The 20,153-nt window shown below is 38.3% G+C and overlaps 1 protein-coding gene across 2 annotated transcripts in view; it reads left to right on the forward strand.

The window, feature by feature from the left end:
• LOC134637213 (glutamate receptor ionotropic, kainate 1-like) overlaps positions 1-19,934 on the forward strand; it is a 35,041-nt gene extending 15,107 nt beyond the window's left edge. Inside the window, exons 8-18 of one of the 2 annotated variants that reach the window (XM_063487576.2) lie at positions 1,206-1,313; positions 1,589-1,633; positions 7,238-7,354; positions 7,712-7,915; positions 8,292-8,515; positions 9,059-9,177; positions 10,930-11,147; positions 12,581-12,806; positions 15,164-15,414; positions 16,124-16,292; positions 19,380-19,489. In XM_063487576.2, the coding sequence (XP_063343646.1) occupies positions 1,206-1,313; positions 1,589-1,633; positions 7,238-7,354; positions 7,712-7,915; positions 8,292-8,515; positions 9,059-9,177; positions 10,930-11,147; positions 12,581-12,806; positions 15,164-15,414; positions 16,124-16,249 (1,638 nt within the window). In that variant the 3' untranslated portion in view covers positions 16,250-16,292; positions 19,380-19,489. Of the gene's footprint in view, positions 1-1,205; positions 1,314-1,588; positions 1,634-7,237; positions 7,355-7,711; positions 7,916-8,291; positions 8,516-9,058; positions 9,178-10,929; positions 11,148-12,580; positions 12,807-15,163; positions 15,424-16,123; positions 16,293-19,379 lie in introns of both variants that reach the window. The other variant, XM_063487577.1, reaches the window with a different exon arrangement.
• Positions 19,935-20,153: the final 219 nt, after the last annotated feature.

The raw sequence follows: 20,153 nt of genomic DNA on the forward strand, positions 1-20,153 counted from the left end.
AGAAAAGGTTTGGGTAGATCAGAGAAAAATGCACATTTTGTGGATTTTGGCCCCAAACAGACATGAAAAAAAGAGTTTTTTTTTGGGTTAAATGTGCATGGAATCTGCAGACAGATCAGAAACCGCAAAAGTCAGGGAATAACTGATGTCACAGAATGTCACAAAATGATATGTAAGCCGGGGTGGTTTTGCAGACAAATGCTTTGGACAGATGGAGTTAAAAGTGAGCTCTTTGGCCACAATCAACAAAAGTAGGTTTGTGGAGAAGGGGAGAAGAATTTGTCAGAAGGATAAAAATATTATGCTTTGGGGTTGTGTGGCAGCCTGAGGCACAGGAAACAGTGCAGAGATAGAGGGAAGAAGGGATTCTACTAAATATGAGTAAATTCTGGATGCAAATGTGTAGTCGGTGAAGAAAGTGAAATGAAAACGAGGCTGTCTGACAGGACAATGATCTAACGCAGACCTCAGACTCCACCATCAACTACTGCTAGAAACACAAGCTGAAGCTTTTGGAGCAGTTCTTACAGTCCCATGATTCAACAAATCTGTGGGTAGATCATAAACCTGTTATTCCTAATAGGCAGCCCTAAAAATATCTCAGCACTTGAAGCAAGACAGACTCGCAGACAGTTCCTAAAAAGGCGACACATTATATGGTTGCGTATGGTGCAATTATTTTTAATGTTTGTGAAATAAAAAGGAACAGTCCATTAACATTTCAAGATGTATTTTTTGATGTGCTTTAGCTGTAGGGTTTATATTTGTTCTCTTCTCTAATAAAAAAGAGGTGCCAGATGTACCTCCATCGCAGTCTGTCAACAATCAGGACAAACAAGAAAAGAATGGTATACATGCAAAGCAAAGGGAATCATCCAATATGAAGTATATTGAGAAAAAGGTAAAAGATTTTTGTTTTTATTTGATTAAGCGAGAAAAAAATGTATGCATATAATTGCTTTGGCTATTTTAAACAAAAGCTTTCATGCACATTGAGACTATACAACCTGTTGATCTTCCGGTATTCACTTGTTGTGATCCAGTGAGCCTTCAAGCTTCCTCTCTTCTTGCATGGACCTCCTTCACTTCTCCTCCCAGCAGCCTGTTCTAGAGTCCGACTTCCAAAGGTCTGGATAGACGAGGAACTCAGATGGTCTTCCAATTCTCCGTAAATCTCTCTCTCTCTGCCTCTCCCCTTTTTGTAGGCACAGTGGGATGGACTGACAGGGCACATTGTTCTTAATAAGACAGATGGCCTGAGGAGAGACTTTGATTTGGACATCATCAGCCTCAAAGAGGACGGCATTGCCAGGGTGAGCACAGAGGCCTGGAACAGCCAATTACACCGCTCTCATGCTGCTTTCGCACTGGCTGATTCGTTCCATTAGGGCATGTGTTTGTGTATATGAGAGACAGACTGAGAGCGAGAGCTGATTAGTCATTTAGTTTTCTGTACTTACATCCTTTTAAAACACACTTACTAGTTGTTTTAGATTGTCCAGTCATGAATATTAATAATGCTGCACTAACTGATTATTAATTTCCACGCTGTCTGTGCTTCACGTTGCTCTCATCACAATTCCTGAAGGGTGTTGTGGAGGGCGGAAGTCGCCTCACGAAAAGGTGGATCGAGGTTTGTGCCAGTGCCTTGTTTGGTGGAAGCCTTTGTTGTTTGCCCCCTCTTCTTGTTTGCCCTACTCTCACTCTATATGCCGTGCACCTTGCTGCTCCCTGCCTTGTCAACTTTGTCTCTCTTCACTGATTTTGTGTGCAGCAATGCCATGTGTTTGACATTTCAGTTTTTCCCCTGTTTGGGTACAGGCATTGCTCTGACACTTGTCAAAACTTTCAGGAAAAACGTACAGAATTACTTTGTTTAAATGCATATAGCTGTACCTCCATTAGGATTTGGAAGTAAGTCCTGCAATTTCACATTCTTTAATGGCAGGAAAGACGTAAGCAAATATATAAAAATAGCTCTCTGTCAGCTACTAAGCTATAATTTGCTTCGCTATTAGATTGCCTTCATAGGTACTTTAATGGAAATCATGCAGGTTAGACTCAGTAAGGGCCACATGTTTTTGAAAAATGATATTTACTGAAATTTTTCTTCTGAACACCACTAAAGAGGATTCTAAATCACATATTCAAAGTGCAAACTTTAAGCTTTAATTCAAGAGGTTTAACAAAAATATTGAATAAAAAGTTTAGGAGTTAAAACTGTTTTTATACATAGTCCCTTCATTTTAGAAAGATTAAATGTAATTGAACAAACCAACATAACTGTAAATATAAAGGTTGTTTCTAACATCTGGATGAAAATCATTTGCAATCAATAATTGCCTGAAATCTAGAATTCAATTCAGCTTTGTTTATATAGGCCCAATTCACAACAACGGCTGCTTCAAGGAGCTTTATATTGTAAAGACTCTACAATATTTAAACGAAAGAAACGTCAATAATTATATCATCCCCTATGAGCAAGCACTTGGCAGTAGCGGGAAGCTATTTTTCTCTTCCCATCATTCTGGTATAAATACATCTTTGTTTTATTTGTCCAAATAATTTGTTTCACAACTGTGCAGGCCCCTTTAGATGTTTTCTTGCAAAGCCTAATCTGGTCGTCTTGCTCTTGAGTGTCCTACCTCCTTTAGGGTGTTTTTGACTTGGTTTGATGGTGTGAAGGGATTTTTCTTAATCATGGAAAGATTTATGCTACGATCCACTTTAGTAGTCTTCGGTGGTCTTTCAGGGCTTTTGGTGTAGCTTGTCAGTGCCTTCTTTTTAAGAATATACCAGGTTGTTAATTTGACCACTCTTTAAGTTTTTGCTATGTTTGCAATGTTTTTTCAGCCAAATGATGGACTCCTTCACTTCACTTGCATTAACACATCTTTGGACCTCATATTGAGAGTTCAAGTGACCAGTTACCAAACACAAGTGAAGCACTTTGAATCAACTCTAGATTTTTAACTTGTCATGGAACAATGAGGGAACAGACCTCACCTGGTCATGAGACTGGGTTGTCATTTGTCCAATTAGGTTTCAGTTTCTGAACACAATATATAAAAATGGCTGTAATTCCTAAACAGCTAATGTAATACTTTGGTTAAACTTCTTGAATTGAAGCTCAAAGTCTGCACTCCACTGTGGTGGTCTACAGAGGCAAAAACACAAAAATGTGCCATTGTCCAAATACCTTTAGATTTATTTGTACCAAAAAGAATCTGGTAAGCATAAACAACACCTCATATTAAGTTTAAAAACTTTAAATCTATAAAAGGAGTAGATTTACTTTGCTGGCCTTTGATTGGCACAAAAAGCAGTGAACGAGTTATAACACCCTCCGGTGCACTGATTATACACCAAATCAACTTCATAACTCCATCCAGATTCCTTTCTAGTTTAAATTAAGTTCGATTTTAACAGCAATTATGCAAAAGCAATGCTTTGATGATTGAAAGAGCGAATGTTCGATTGATTCATAGCTTCTGCGTCTGTCTCAGTTGTCAGACAGGTATGTAGGCAGGCAGGAACTGCCAATTTGCAAAAGCTCTGATTTATTTGTAATTTTAATTCCATTCAATACCTTCAGTCCTCAAAAGCCTCACCTCAGAGGAAATGCCACTATATAGTAAGCACATCACATAAATTGCCTGGCTTTATGGTCATAAAAAATGAATTATCAGTCCGTTGCAGTTGTGTTAGTTCTTGGGCACTGGAGTGTTAAATACACTCTGAAGAGGATGATGAGACAAAACAAAGTGAAAGTCTCTTGAGAAAAAAAAGTATTTTCTTTTAAAGTTGTTGACTTCCCTGAAAATATATATTTTTTTCTCCTCAGCTTTCTTGGCCTGGCTTACCAAGTCTGTGGTAACGGTTTTCCACTCTGATTTGGTTCTGGATGAGGATGAGCGTTAGGATTCGCAGATAACATTTTCCTCACAGCATATATGAGCGAATTCATGTCAGTTTTTATAGCACACTTAGTTGTTGGGAGCTTCTCTGGTGTACACGATAAAATTGCAAGGCTATACACAGAAAATCCATGACTCGGGGGTTTTAAAGATGCTGGCTGCATGTGGTACGGATGTCCTAGGCTATATTTTAGGATTAATTTCATTGACTTGGCTCGATTGCTCTTTTACCTAAACTTCAAACTGTGCATTCATACTGTTGATATTCGACAGAGGAGAAGCAGCCCTCTACAACAGCATGTAACACAAGCTAAATGATGCAAGACCATACAATTTTAGACCAAAATACTCTCCACATCTTCAATATTCTCACTCTGACAAATTATCTTTGAGACTGAGGACAATGCAATTAATTCAATCCATCCCCACTCACAGTGTTCCTCATCTGCAGTGTCCACAGATAAGACAGATTTATGGACTCCTTCGAAGAGTGGTCCCTTGCAAAAGTAACTCAGTGGAGATATGGAGTGCTTTTAGCGAGGTTATAAGTGAACACATTTTCCATCAGTCGGACTTGGTTAACAGAATAAGACAGAGTGTAATGAAGAGTGAAAAGCATTTCATCTTTTGGAATAGGTAATCCCACCCAGCCATTTTCAGAAAAATAAATTGTAAAAATAAGACTGTACCTTCTGCAGAGCTCAGTTTAATAAGAGGTACTGATGCGTTCACTTCTCTTCATCCTCTTAGGCAGTGAATGAACGGAGAGGGCATTGTTTCTGAATAAAAATACTAAAAGGCACTGTTTTGTTCACAGAATGACTTGCCAGAGGAGAAAAGCTTATCTGGCACTTGCTTTAGTTCTATTAACAATAAGGCCTAATAATTTAATGTTCTTAGCTTCATTCCAGACCTGTCATGACCTTTGTTAAAGCAAAGGGATTTGAAAGGTTAAAAAAAAAATCCAGCTGCCAGACATCTGTTCTAATCTGATAACTGTCTGGATTATGCCGCCTGGTCTGATGATTAAGACAATCTCATTCACAGTTACCATGTTGTCCTCTCTTCCTCCCAACCCTATCTACCCTTCTTCTCTTGACTGCTGGTGTAATTTCCCTTTCTCCACTACTTATTTAAGTTTACTAACTGAAATTTGTTTTAATTAATGTTTGGTTTTGATATTTTTTTTGTAGTTATTAGAAAAAATGGTCAGAAATGTAATAAATCCAAATTAATGCAAAAATAATTTCCCAAAGCCCAGCGTAAAATCCTCAGATGTCTTTTCATGTAATGCTTTTCATCATTTAATTTCATGATCACATAAACAAAAAAGACAAAAAAAATCCCAACAATTTTTATTGTCGGGATTTTTTTTGTTTTTGTTTTTTTATCTGAGATGAAGCTGTGTGTTCATAATTGTTAATTTTAATTAAAAATGACTTTTTTTGTCACGCTAACTAATTGTTTCAGCTCATTGTTAAAATGACAACATGGAGAAAAATAAATTGTTTAGCAGTTACTGGATGGTATTGTTGTAACACATTTGCACTGTAGTTCTACTATTCAGTATTGTATATTTATATATTTAAACTGGGCTTCCCCTTTGCTGTCAGCAGTTATTTCAGGTTAAAGTAAAGGAAGTATTTCAGTAACATATTCAGTACTGTGCAAAGGTCTTGATCCATCCCACATTCCTTTATGTTCTTTGTATTGAAACATGTTCAAACATACATGGAAATAAAACAGGACCAGCGTTTTTATAGTTCTCCCAAACTTAAAAATCAATTCTTGATACGACCACCTTTATTCTTCAACACGCAGCCTGAACTCTCTTAGGAAAGCGCTTTTGTAATTTTTTGAAGTAGTCTTAAGGAATAGTTCTCCAGGCTCCATTATAGATATTCAGAGTTCCTTGGATGTCGGCTGCACTTTATTCTATCTCTGTCAACATGATCCCACACTGCTTTAATAATGTTGAGGTCCGGGCTCTGGGGAGGCCAATCCATAACTGATAGTGCTCCATTGTGTGTTTTTCTATCCAGTTTTGATTTTACGGCATGGCTTCATCTCTCAGCATGAATCATTGTCATGCTGGAAAATGAACAGTAGATGGATCAAATGGGGGCCCAGATGGATCTCTCAGGTCCTGTGTCAGGTCTTAGCTGGATTTCTTTTCCTATTATTTAAGGGAAGAAATAATACTCATCTTCTGTAGAAAGCTCCTAGGTCTGCCACATCTTCTTTTGTCTTCTCCTTTTTCATCTGATAGCTTTTTGAAAATCAAGTTGTTGGAAGAATACTATTATATATCTTTCAAACTGCGTTATCTTTAGCATTTTTGTAGCTAAACATAAGAAATGGGGACAAATGGTATGTTTTTGCAACAAGCTGGTGGCGCCTAAAGATATCATTTAAAATGGGTTCTTTGCTCATATGTATGCTATGTGTATACACAACACTGGTTCATCCCTTGAGTTAGGTGTCTTTTTTAATGCTTGAATGATTTATAGGTCAGTGTTAAGTGGATAAACCAACAATGAAAATAATTTATCTAAAAACAGTCAGGTACAAGGACTGCACTGAAAATGAGTGAAAAAGCCGCCAATGTCCAAAGAAACTTTTAAAGATCCTCAGAAAGCCAGGAGAACTATTCCTCAAGACCACCTTTTATAAAAAACTGCACAAAAGTTTGGCTTCTAGGATGCAAAATACAAAGAAATGAGGGGTGGCTCAAGGCTTTAGCACATCACTGGATGCTACTGAATGCTAACTGATCCAATAATTGTCATAATGAAATTGTTGTACTCACTTTTGTTTTGTTGTACTCAAAATCTGTTTAGTCCAAACTGCTCGTTCAGTTTCATATTTACTGTATATAAAATTACATTTTTTTAGCACTTTGCCCAAAATCATCAGAGCAAAGCTCAGCAAAGGGAAATGCTGTAGAATAGTGAATGAAGCAGAAAGTTGAAAATATACTTTTTTCATTTTTCTGTTCGGCGAATCAGAAAATATGATTAATATGCGGTGTGTCAGAGCAAGTTCTATTTTCCCATTAAGATCTGGAGATTAAATCAACTTAGTTATTCTTTATTTTTCTGAAATAAACGGAGTAATCAGTCAGCTTATTTTCCTGCACAGGTGATCGCTAATCATAAAAACACAGCGTTGTTTAAAGCTTAAACAGAAGTAAAGGTCTATACGCTGCAATTTTGTCAGTCTTACACAGAGACTTCACAAGGTGTCAAATGTAACATCCTGTGTTTGATCAAAGGAGCAAATGTGGTTCAATAATTCTGAAGCCCTGTTTGCCTTTGCAGATTGCTGTGTGGAACTCGTACAGGGGGATGAACCTGACGGAGGAGTCCAGGCGAGACAAGAATAACAATGTGACAGACTCTCTGGCTAACAGGACTCTCATTGTCACCACAATACTGGTGAGTAGGAAGGTTAAACAGAGGACAGCATAGAAAGAAGAAGGGAAGCACATATGAGATATGGTTAATGTAGATAGGGGGAACAATAGATGGGAATGCAATGAAAAAGGAGAAGGATACAAAGACGGAAAGTGGTGTTTAGGAGATGTGGCTGCACGGTTTTTGTCTAGTTTTTGTCAGCACAGAGCGAAGCCGATTCTTTATTAATCCCGTCCATAAAAAAATTTGCACGTGCTCATGCAAAGGATCTTCAAGCTAAAATTACAAAACTAGTTCATTTAGGATACTAAGCATAAAAAAGGGTCAGAATAAAGAATATACCATAAAAAGATAAATACATTGTTTTGTTTTACACAGGAAAATCCTTACGTGATGTTGAGAAAGTCAGACAAGGAGCTGGTTGGGAATGATCGCTATGAAGGCTACTGTCTGGACCTTTTGAAGGAGCTCTCAAACATCTTGGGTTTTACGTATGAAGTCAGACTGGTGGCTGATGGGAAATATGGAGCCCAGAATGATAAAGGAGAGTGGAACGGGATGGTCCGGGAGCTGATCGACCATGTGAGTTACTGGATAAAATGTAAACCCCTCAAATTAAATTGGCAAATAAAGTAGAGTAACGTTTTCCACAGTTGAATTCACAGATTTCATTCAAGCCTGTTTGCAGGCCTTGTTTAAAGACCAGTACAAGCTTCTTTCTTTGATAAAAATCAATGCTCCCTTTGACTATATTAACAAGGCTTCTAACAAAAAAAGCTATCTGACCAGAGTTATGAGCTATAAATCAATATTACATTGTTTTCTAACAGTTTTCTCAAGTAAAGAAAATCTTTTAACGAGGTGTATTCATCATGTGAATACTGATGCACCAATGAGAGCCCTTGAACAGTGCTCACTTTACCTGCAGTGGGTTACTTTTGTTTTTGTGTTTTTTTAGGTTGCAGACCTTGCCGTGGCTCCCTTAACCATCACCTATGTCAGAGAGAAAGTTATCGACTTCTCCAAGCCCTTCATGACCTTAGGCATCAGTATCTTGTACCGGAAACCTAACGGCACCAATCCAGGCGTGTTCTCATTTCTTAATCCCCTGTCTCCGGACATCTGGATGTACGTGCTGCTGGCCTGTACAGGGGTCAGCTGCGTCCTCTTTGTGATTGCCAGGTGAGAGGATGCACTGATGCTTGAGGGGACGAGCTGAGGTGTGATGAACTGTCCAAAGCCCCAGCTCAGCTCTACCACGCTCTTCTTTTGTTACTAAGGAATGCCACCACAGAGCTTTTTAGAACAATAAAAAGTGGGTGAGCCTGACAAGAATCACAAATCGGCTGTGATGTTTTGGCTCGGCTATATTTTAGCAAATTTCTGCTACTCAGAAATAACGGAAAGTGTGCTTTTAGCCATCAGCTGCCAGAGTGGATTTGATTGTGGCTGTTAAGTAGCTGGGAGTAATTGCAAACTCTCCACCTTTTTCTACGGTAGTACGAAAAAGAAATCTGCCAGCTGGTTGCACCTTGCAACCTGTAAGTGAAAATGAAAATGTGAGACTCAAAGTGCGTGTTTTGCATTCTGTGAAAGTGCACATTGCACTGAAGCACTAATGGAAGCCTGTTTTAATGTGAACTGCATGACTGAATTATGATTACCTGCAGCACACTGGTTCCATACTTCTTTTAATCTCGCTTCCTTTCTGTCGTTGTCTTGCAGGTTTACTCCTTACGAGTGGTACAACCCACACCCGTGCAACCCGTCCTCGACTCTAATTCAGAACAATTTCACTTTACTCAACAGTTTCTGGTTTGGAGTTGGAGCGCTCATGCGGCAAAGTAAACTCTTATTTTTATATAGTCGGTTGATGAAATTACTTGTATGTTGACTGTCAAATTAACAAAATGCTTTGGTATGTACGCTGTCTTTGACAATCATGCTAGAACGTGTTTCTGTTCAGACACCTAGCAAAACGTGCATTTACCAACGTGTGTGTGCTTTAAAATTTTTATACTATTAGTGTGTCCCTGCAGTCAGATCAAATCGGAGGCCGCCTGGATATTATTAATTTGGGGCTCTATAATCATTGACTCACTTTGGAAACAACCTTCACTGCAATTTTTGGTAGTTCTGCAGTGGCTTTGTTTTTCCCCCAAAAAATAATAACCTAAAAATATTTGTGCATTCTTAAAAATTTTGTCAGTTCATTGTTTTGGTTTTTCAAAAAACAACTTTCTTGTATTTTTGTTGCTTTTTTAAAATATCGTTTTCAGCTCAGACAGATTTGATCTCACTCTTTGTACACTATGTACCCAGCAGCACACAGCAGACAGACAGTTAGCACAAAGCTGGTGAACATAACAAGAAACAGCTATTTCCCTCTGGTTTGCAGAGACCACATCAGTTAAATGTTTGATTTAAATTTATCAGGTTAGGACACAAACACACACACAAACCAAAAATGCTATTGTTTAAAAAGTTCAAACTTTACTAATAGAAGCAGAAAGAACTGGGGTCTTACTGCAGAGCTACAGTAAATGAAAACCCTGCACAGCGGCTCTGCTGTGAGCTGTTTAATGCCAAACATCAATATTTTCCTCCTATTTTCTTTGAATGCCCTTTCCATGTATCCTGGCTCCAGTTCACATGAATTGCATCCAAACCCTATTATAAGAATTATGTTGCACATCATAGAGACTTTATCTCTCTAAAGGCAGGAGATTTGGGCAGGCAAAGTCTGACGTGCCCGATTGAGTGGTCAGCAAACCTACTGACAATATCAGCCGAGTGCAAGCCAAGTGTAACTATCAGTAAGCTATGTGTGTAATTTGTTAGCTCTTTAGAAAGGCAGAAAATGAAGAGATGAGCAAGTGTGGCTCATTTTGGATTCGTGCAAATTTCAATGTTGGTTTATTTTCTTATCTGTAAATCAGATTGCTGATAAACCTTTAATTACATGTCTCCTGCTGCACTGATTCCCTTTCAGCATTTATCAAAAAACAAGCTCAGGCAGGTTTAATACTCTCCGCACTATAAGCTGCATATGCACTGTATTCTGCATATGAGCTTTTTGATGCTGTGGGTTCTTCTCTAGAAGCACATTAAGGGATTCTTTTCACTCAGAGTGAATAAAAAAAACGAGCACAGATGAATCCAAACCTCAAACCCTAAAAGTGACAAATGTATTCTCCAGTTATCTGAATAATTTTTCCCCAATTTCCTTCAAATAAAAATATAAAGCACTTTCCTTATTTTGCATGTTAGGTGTTGCACTTCATTACTTTTTACATGTGCTGCTACATTTTCTTTACCTTCAGCTTTCCTTTGTCAGATCTTCTAAAGTGTACCATTGTATTTACTGTGAATCTCACAATTAGGATTAAGAAAAAATATTGCGATTAAGAACAATGCAAATTGGTTTCTCCCATCTTTTAAACATGCAAACAACACCTATTATTATTCTAGTTTCACTATTCTGATATTAACAAATAGATTCCTGCATTATCAACATGTTTCTCACTCTCCCTTTCTTAAACCTTTACCACGTGTGCTCGTTCTTAACCCTTTGGTTCTGTTTTCCGTGCTTCCAGGCTCAGAGTTGATGCCTAAAGCTCTATCCACACGTATAGTTGGTGGCATCTGGTGGTTTTTTACCTTAATCATCATCTCATCCTATACGGCCAACTTGGCAGCCTTCCTCACAGTGGAACGAATGGACGCACCCATCGACTCAGCGGATGACCTGGCAAAGCAGACCAGGATTGAATATGGGGCAGTTAGGGATGGATCCACTATGACTTTTTTCAAGGTAAACCTGCTGTAGTGTCTAGTATGAGGCTTTTAGAAATATGTGAAGCAATACGTATTACATTATATAATCTGTCTTTCAAGGGCTTTTCTCTCTCTTTATGTTTGTATTAAGCTGTTGGTCCTGTGAAAGTACTATATGTTTTCACAGTGATGAACTGAATATTTGGTAATGCTGCTGGAGAGGAAAGTGATTTTTCACACTGAATGCAAAGCATACATATTTGATTTTTGCATTCTTTAAGAAAATGTTTTGTTATCTTTCAGTAAAACTAAGTGCTTGCAAAAGGCTGTTTGTCCATCCATTTATTTTTTTCCATTTCTCTCCAATTCGGGGTTACATGCAGGCAGCAGGCTATACCAACTGTGCAAAAAGCAGGATACACCCAGGACAGGTCACTGTTGGTTAATCACAGGGAGACAAACCACATTCATATCTATTGCCAGTTATCCTAATGAGCATGTCTGTAGATTGTGGGAGGAGGCTAGACTCCCCAGAGAAGATCGTCAGCTGGTTGGTGGATTCAAACCCAGGACCTTATTGCTATGGGGTGACAGTTCACCCCATAGCAATAACATCCATAGCAATATTTCATATTTCTTAAAACTATGAGGTTTTAATATATTTAAATACATAACTCAGGAGTCATTAACAAAATTAACATCAGCCATTGGGTATAGCCTTAGTGCTCGTCTCTCATAAATTTATAATTTACCTTTGTCAAAATGAGTTTATTATAGTTTCTCAACATAATTCACGGGAACAGATACTTCTTAAAATCATATAATTTCCTTCCTTTATCATCCTGCATTTTTGCCAAAATTCTGTTATAATGAAAATAAAAACAAATAAATAAATAAATTCTTTCATGGCTGGTGATGTGAATCCATCGAGAAGGATTGTAAGATGGGAAATGGAGAAGATGCATATCGAGAATTTGGGAGTGTCTGTGTTGAAGTATACGGTAATTTGTAAGTTCCTATTATATAATGCATTAGTGTACTAGTGTCCTTGGGTGGGCTGTCACTTCCTTGCCTCACAGCTACCCTCGCTCTGTGCCTCCTGTGGCTCAGCAGGGGTGATCCATGCACGGCTTTATCCTCCCAGATTGCAGCCAGTGATTATGGCTGCCTCGATAGGAAGAAGCAGGCTGTGTTGATGGCTTGAACAAATTGAATCAGCTGGAGGAGATTTAGAACACAGCTGTCCCATTTTCTCTGACTGAGCAAAGCGAAACACACACTCACACACATCGACTGAGACTCCCGCTGAAACACAGTCCCACACAGCTTGCTTGTTAAACTTGTATGCATTTATGGAAGCATTGAAATCCAGTTAAGCACATATAACTGCGCTTGTGTAGACACAAACGCACATAGTCTATTTTAAACACTGTACACTTTTTATTAACTTTTGGCTGCTTTGCTCCTTAGAAATCAAAGATCTCCACTTATGAGAAGATGTGGGCCTTTATGAGCAGCAGGAAGAACACCGCTTTGGTTAAGAACAACAGAGAAGGTATCACCCGCGTCTTGACAACAGACTACGCCATGCTGATGGAGTCCACCAGCATCGAGTACATCAGCCAGAGGAACTGCAACCTCACACAGATTGGGGGTCTCATAGACTCCAAGGGCTATGGAGTGGGAACACCTATTGGTAGGATGAACGAGAAAGATGTTTATGCCTCAACATCATCTTTGTCACCTAGCTCCGAATGAAAAGCCCCTGAAAAAGTAAAGAAAAAAGTCATGTAGAGTCACATATTTTGAATTGAAGGAAACCCAAACTCCTTGTGTTTGACATATTTCACTGCAGCAAGACTCATTTCTTATTAAATAAATATATTAATTAAAACAAGCCATAGACAATTACTGCATATTTTCAAGCACAACAAATTAAATTCTGATTAAAAGATCCTGGTGGTCTTGTTTTACTAGAAAATATTTTTTTATAGAAGCGTCTGTAAATGAATGTTTTGCATAAGAGATAGAAATTTTTATTTCATTAGGAATTTGCATATTTTTCTCAGGAGTTCAAGTGCAGAGCAGCTACCCTTTATCCTCAAAATGCAAATACCCTTCCATCAGAAAGCTCTGCCAGCTGTAAGGCTTTAGGCCAGTTTGTTAGAATTTGAACTGGAAGCAAGTCAACCTCTGCACTTGATGTCAGGACTGTTGGATGTTTACTCAAGCAATACTTAATATATATCTCGCTTTATTCTCTTTTCTTATCAAGATGCAAAGGTATTGCAACTGATGTAGGTTTGAAACCCTCCGTCAGAGATTCAGGCTTATTTGATAACAGCAAGCCAACCTGACAAGCCTGTTAATTTTCACTCTGCTGCTCCTGTAGAAAACATTCTGCATTGTTGAAAATATTAAAGGCCACCACAGAATGGAGGAGCATCTGTAGCATAGTATGACAGAGAGGGCCAATAAACAGAAAGCCTCCCTGGGTAATTAAGTTGGCACTAACCGTTCTTGTACAGGATTTTTCTAATCCAGTCCAGTTTGATGTTGACCTATTATTTCTCTGAATTCAGTTTTACTTCCCTGCTGGCCAAAAAAGCACAAAAATGAGATGTGCATAGAGTGGTAAAAGCAAGAGAAATGACAAACCATTATCTAAGAGGGCCAGACCAGGACCAGTCCCTCTAAATACTTTTTTGCTGTTGTAGTGGAGTGTAGTGGTTTAGTGTGTTTGGTAGGATGTTTTTTTCAGAGCACGGGAACTTGGTACATGGTCAGGTTTAGGTTAAAGACATCCTTAAGAGATAAACACAGACGAGCGGCTCACTGCTTTAGGCTAAAGCCCTCAGAGCAGAGGCAGCTGTGCCCACGCTGTGCTAACAAGTTAGTCCATTCAGCGCTTTTCTCAACTGATCAATAGGCTCTGATGGAGTGAAAGTTGTGTATCGGTGTGGAAGTATAGTAAGAAAAGAGGGGGGATGCAGAAAATAACAGGAAATAGTGATTATAGGGTGTAAGAGTTCTTAATACTGTTTAAGAATTCTTAAACCTTATATATATTTAAATCAGAATCGCATTTATTGCCCATGTATATGGACAGACACATATTACTCAATAAAAATGTACAAAACTCTGTATACTGCAATGTAAGCTCCAACAAGGCAAAACAACAACAACAGAAAGGACAAACAAGGAAAAAAGTCTCCTTAACATCTTCCAGAGCTGGTCAACCTGAAAAGCCCAGTGTAGTACAGACAAAATAGTTATTCTGGGAAATCTTGTGTGCAGCCTGTAGCCATGTTCCTTCTTTCTTCGCAAACTAAACACAACTCTTTTGCAGCACTTCTCACAGGCCAAAAGGTGTGACACACTGTTCTCGCACGCAAAAAATACCTTCCAAATTTAGCGGCTGGAGAAAGAAAGATATTGGCAGTGTTTAGTTTTTAGAATTTTTAGTTTCTTGTCATTTCAAACGTGTAGGAAAATAAAATAAAAATGCGCACAGTCTCATGCAAGTGGTGACTGCCATCATGTTCACATGCATGTGGGTGGAGTTGCAGCTAATTGTTAATATTATTCCTGTTCTGCTCATCAAATTATGGTGAATCAGGTGGAAAATAGTCTTTATCACTTAGTATTACACACTTGGATCACTCAGATAAATCCTGCTTTAACATGAGAATGTGCCCTCCCCATCTCATAGGAATGATTTTTTAAAAGGGCAGACGAAGCACATGCAGGACATGTTTTGACTTGCATGTGACACATTTTTTCCACTTGCATGTTATGTCTGCAAGGTTATGACTGAGTCTTATGTCACATAAAAGTAAGGCTCCAGTTTTGGGGACTGTTGCTGTTTTTGAAAAAAATACCACTTTAGAAAAACACAATAAATATTTATATCCAATTTAATAGGATGGATATTTAATGCTAGATAATGGTATTCATCAACAAATAATAATGAGCAAATAGTGGCATATAAATGTAGTGATGTAAACTGTAAAGATTGACTTTAAAGACTTTTTCTACCCTCCCTCTCACCAGGTTCTCCTTACAGGGATAAAGTGACCATTGCCATCCTTCAGCTCCAGGAGGAAGGGAAGCTGCACATGATGAAAGAGAAGTGGTGGAGAGGAAACGGCTGTCCAGAAGAGGACAACAAGGAAGCCAATGCCTTGGGCGTGGAAAACATTGGCGGTATCTTCATTGTCCTGGCTGCCGGTCTGGTTCTCTCTGTGTTCGTGGCCATTGGAGAGTTCATCTACAAGGCCCGCAGGAACGCCGACATAGAGGAGGTAAGTGAGGTGATGCTATAAACTGCTGTGTGATGATGCGAAATGAGCAGATTAAGGGTTACATTTTGCTCTGAGTAGAGGTTTTTTGTTTTTTTTTGTTTTTTTTTAGAAAAGACCTAGTTTTTCTGTAGATTGTTTAAAAGCAGAAGTGATTAACATCTGGAAGTATGCACTGACAACGAGCAAAATTTTGTTCAGTACTCATTCTGCGTGTTGGAAGTTATGTTTTTTTGTTGAAATCATTGGCTCATCTGAGTGATATTACTCAAATTAAAATTTGCAATTGCTGCTGGCGTCTTGGCTAGACAGTCATTGGAATGATTTGTGACTTATTGCTTTGACACAGTGAATGCTGGGTTTTGATAGAACTAGAAATTGCAGTCAACTAAAACACAAAGGTCTGTGTGGGGTGTTTTTTTATATACCACAAATATCAGTACTGGATTATCCTTCAGTTCACATGATTATAATCTTTTTTTTGGAGGTAACAAATATATTTCTCAAGAAAAGCATACCATTTCACACGTAACAAAGGCAGTATTATATCATGAAAGATCAACAATGCCATGCGCATGATTCGTGTTTTCAGTCTGCCTTATTTTTCTTTCTTTCATGTTGTTTCCATATTGTTGTTTATTATCAGAATATTTTTTTTCATGTTTTTCTGTGTTATCTTTTCTCATCCATCCCTTTTTTTTCTTTGCATCAGGCATTTTGTTTCTTTTATGGGGTGCAGTCTCGTCAGTTTCAGCGGCGTGGCTCCACCTCCTCCTCTGGCACTTCCTTATCTACAGATCTAGAGAGTGGCAGGCTACTGGGCGATGACACTGAGTAGCCATGACAACACAAATACAACACATGCTCACTCTTATTGATAGGTTTGTAACCGGGTGTCCTTCTCCCTGCCACTGTTCCCAAAATATGCCAGCATAGCTAAACCTTCAGCCTTCAGCTTCACCTAATCCTGTAATCATTTCTATAGTTGACCCTTTTTTCCTTCAGCGTGTACCTGCAAAGTGCTTGTTTATTTCCAAAGTGCTCCCACCACCCTCCCTCATACAGAGTTTAGCTTAATAAAATTATATAGTTCTCTTGAAACCTAACAGTACAATTTCAGTAGTTGGGTTTACAGTACTTGCAAGTGGTTGCTGTGCAGAGGTGGCATCGTGCTGGCATGTCTCCATGATGACGTGCCATCCCCTCTCATTTGTATGCTGTTTCTTATCTGTAAGGAGCAAATTAATGATTAGAGCCTTAAAATACAGCCTCTGTTCCAGAAAGCACTCAAAATATTTGCACATTTTTGGTCATGTGGAGTCTAAAAATCCTAAAAATTCAATATAGCTTTAAATTAAAGCAACTAGTTTTACAAAGTGCATTAAGTGTGGCGCTATAGGTGAGACCGGGGATAGTTGTAACGTGGCTCAGTTGTAACACTTCCAATTTCTCCAATCAGGGCTAAGTTTCAAATGATGTGATTCATCCTGTACATGCCCAATTCAGTTCTTCTATCACATGTGAAAAATTAGCACATTTTGGCAAACACAGCCAATTTAAGAAGAAAAAAAGTAATTTGTATGCCAAAAAGTAAGTTTTTTTTTTGTTTTGTTTTTACTTTATTTCAATGTTTAATAGCATTCTCTGCTTTGCAGTTAAACTCATCAAACTTAAATCATGTTATTTGTATGTCTATGGTGATATATTCTGTGTAGGTCTTTAGTGCTAATGTTTTAGCCGTTGGCTGTAATGTTAGCTAGTTCATGGCTATAGGAGTCTGGGTCAGTTGTAACAATAATGCAAATGTTACAACTTACCACACTATTACTTTAACTTATATTAAACAAGTTGGGGCAATGACATCAGCAGAGAGGTTCACTGGTCACCTTTGTATATTCGGTTAATGCCATTGGCAAAACAATTCCTCCAATGTTTGTGCTCCCACTCATACGTTTTGCAGACCACTTTGTCAGAAATGGGCCAGTAGGAAGTATTGGTAGTGGAAATAAATCAGGATGGGTGCGAGAAACAGATTTCCTCATCTTTCTGAAGCACTATGCAAACCACACCAAGGTAAGCCATGAAAAAAAGTATTTCTTCTCATGGACGCTGGTGCACAACTACATTTTTTCAGCTTCATTGTTATGTTCAAAAGTTGGTGCAAGAGTTGTAGGTTACAATGCCCACTGAGCCAATGAGGCCAAACTCAAGGAAGACCAACCAAAATTTATGAAATATTCAGTTGTTAAAAATTCCATAATTTGTCTGTTTTTTAGGGGTTGGAATATGTTCAAAAGCTACATTTCTGCATTCTGTCACACACAGACATAGCTACGTAAATAGTTCTAAGTGCATTCAGGTGTTGAATAAAAAAGATTACATGTTAAGATTTTGTCAGTACCCTTATTTCATTGCGTTACATTTCACCCCAGGATATGTTACTAACCCAGAGTATGGGGTTAATTGTAACATTTCACTCTTTGTGTTTGAGACCATACCATGCAATGAGTAATTGTGCTGCAGAGCAAATAGCTGTACTATTTAATAGCAGAGACATGTAAATACTTTGCATTACATTTTGAATCCACTACCTTAAAAGAGCTCCAAGCTACAGACAGAAATGTCAAAAATGTTACAACTATCCCCGGTCTCCCCTACTGATGTTTTCTTCACTCTGGTTAAGTACCCTTTCTATTGGCAGTGTAGTCTCAGTAGACTTTTGTGTATACTCTCAATGCCTTTTGGGAAATCAAAAGATAGGAAAACTTATTTGAATATTTCCTCCTCATTAAGCTCATTAGTAGACTGGTTTGGTTGGCTGAGGTTAGGATAGCAGTGACTGAACAATGTGTTGAGTTAAGATGTCCCTTGACACAAATCCGGGGCCAGAAGTAAAGTCGTCCTTTCATTAATAACTTATATTGCTGCAGAGAATTCTCAGCGAGGAAATGATGGATGGTATTGCAGAGGAAAATAATTTTCACTTTATCCCTGGACTGACCTTATGTTCCTTTTTTTCTCTGAAAGGTAGTATGAGAGTGAATGCAATATTCAGTCAGATAAAGCAAATATTAACTACTACTGTGAATTAATAACTTTACTACTGTTACAGGGCATACAATTGGTGCATGCAACGAGTGCATATCCTATAACCTACTTAGTAAATTGATAAGATACTTAAATTATACCAGAATGAACATTGTATTTAATGTATGCATATCCAGTGATAAATTGTACTAAGACTGATTGGGACCAAGAGTCAATAAATTAGTGTTTTCACAAGTAAAGTAAATATAACTTTTTTCTTTTTTTTTAGTTGTAATTAGGTACGATTTTGTTTTTACAACTAGTCATCAAAAAACCTGAATTGTCAGTTGTTCAGGTCAGAAAAGAAGAAGTTTTTTCTGGTATTCATAGGAAACCCATACTAGATCAAGAAGCCCGAAGCCCAATGATGGAACAGGAAGGTTTTCTTCTATGTTGTAAAGCTCAGCAGATAAAAACTGGATGACTTTCTGCTGTGAATTATGATTTCATGAGCACGTCATCCACAGTAGGGCAAAATAAAAGGCAAATAACCGAAGATTAATGTGTTCAATGCAATGTACTATTCTACAGATTCAGATAAGCCTGAGGCTTTTCATTTCAGATGGCCTTCTTTTTGATAATTTCAAATAATTACCATACTATAAATCCATAGCTCCCTGCAATAGAATGCACAGCAGACACTGTGCTTTATCTCTCATGTCAGTAATTGGTTTTCATGATGAGACAACAGAGTTTATAAATGTTTCACAACTCTTTCAGAGAAAATTTACAATATATGTGAGTTTTCCCATTCCTGGTCATCTGACTCAAACCAGTTCTCTAATTCATCTTCACCCAAACTCCTAGTAGCATGTATCTACTGGAAATCAGTTTAGTTTGGTGTCTTAACTCCAGCCTTTAATTGTTTATCTCTCTGGCAGTGTGTGTCTTTTAGCGCCGTGATGGAAGACTTGGGGATCTCCCTGCAGTGTTACAAAGGCATCCGGAGGAGGTCACGACCTCACGGCGGTGCGAGGTCCGCTTGCATCTTCTGTCAACCCAAACGTACTTCAAAGAGGGAGGGAGCGAGACGAGATTCCAGCACTTAAGCTTTGAATCAGAAAAGAAATGGAAATGCAGAGACTGGTATCTGATCATTTTCCAGTTCTCTTATTTTTTTGTGTGGGCCACCAGCAGCTATGACGTTATTTCCTCAGCACCTGTAGACTGCTTGTGTATGGATAACGCATTAAATACTGTACCGTAAATGTAGTTGACAACACTGTAGCCTTGTATCAACATTAATAATGTTAAAACAGGTGATGACCGCAAGAATGAAACCCTGTCATAGTGTAAACCATCGATGTTCCCTCATGGCTGTAGTTTGGGTTAAGGCGTCTGCAGAGTTGAATCTGTAGACTTTATAGAACCTCCCATCGTTTAATGACAAAGATTCACTGATTTTAACAATAAAAAGACTTTTGCATTTTTTTAAATGGTTTTAAATGATTTCTTGCTCTTTTTTCTTGCTGGCAGCAGTGTGTGTGCGTTTCTTGTAGGCACACACTGAAGTAGCTTCAGAGAGGATTGCTGAGCTAACGCTGACCAGCGAAAAGAGATAACGACCTCTAAGGAAAGACACAAACACACCTGCTGTTTTATAGCCTTCCAGTACCAGCATCTCAAACATCAATCCTGACACACAAACACACACA

Source organism: Pelmatolapia mariae, linkage group LG10_11 (genome assembly GCF_036321145.2).
Source record: "Pelmatolapia mariae isolate MD_Pm_ZW linkage group LG10_11, Pm_UMD_F_2, whole genome shotgun sequence".
In the NCBI taxonomy this organism is placed as follows: domain Eukaryota; kingdom Metazoa; phylum Chordata; class Actinopteri; order Cichliformes; family Cichlidae; genus Pelmatolapia; species Pelmatolapia mariae.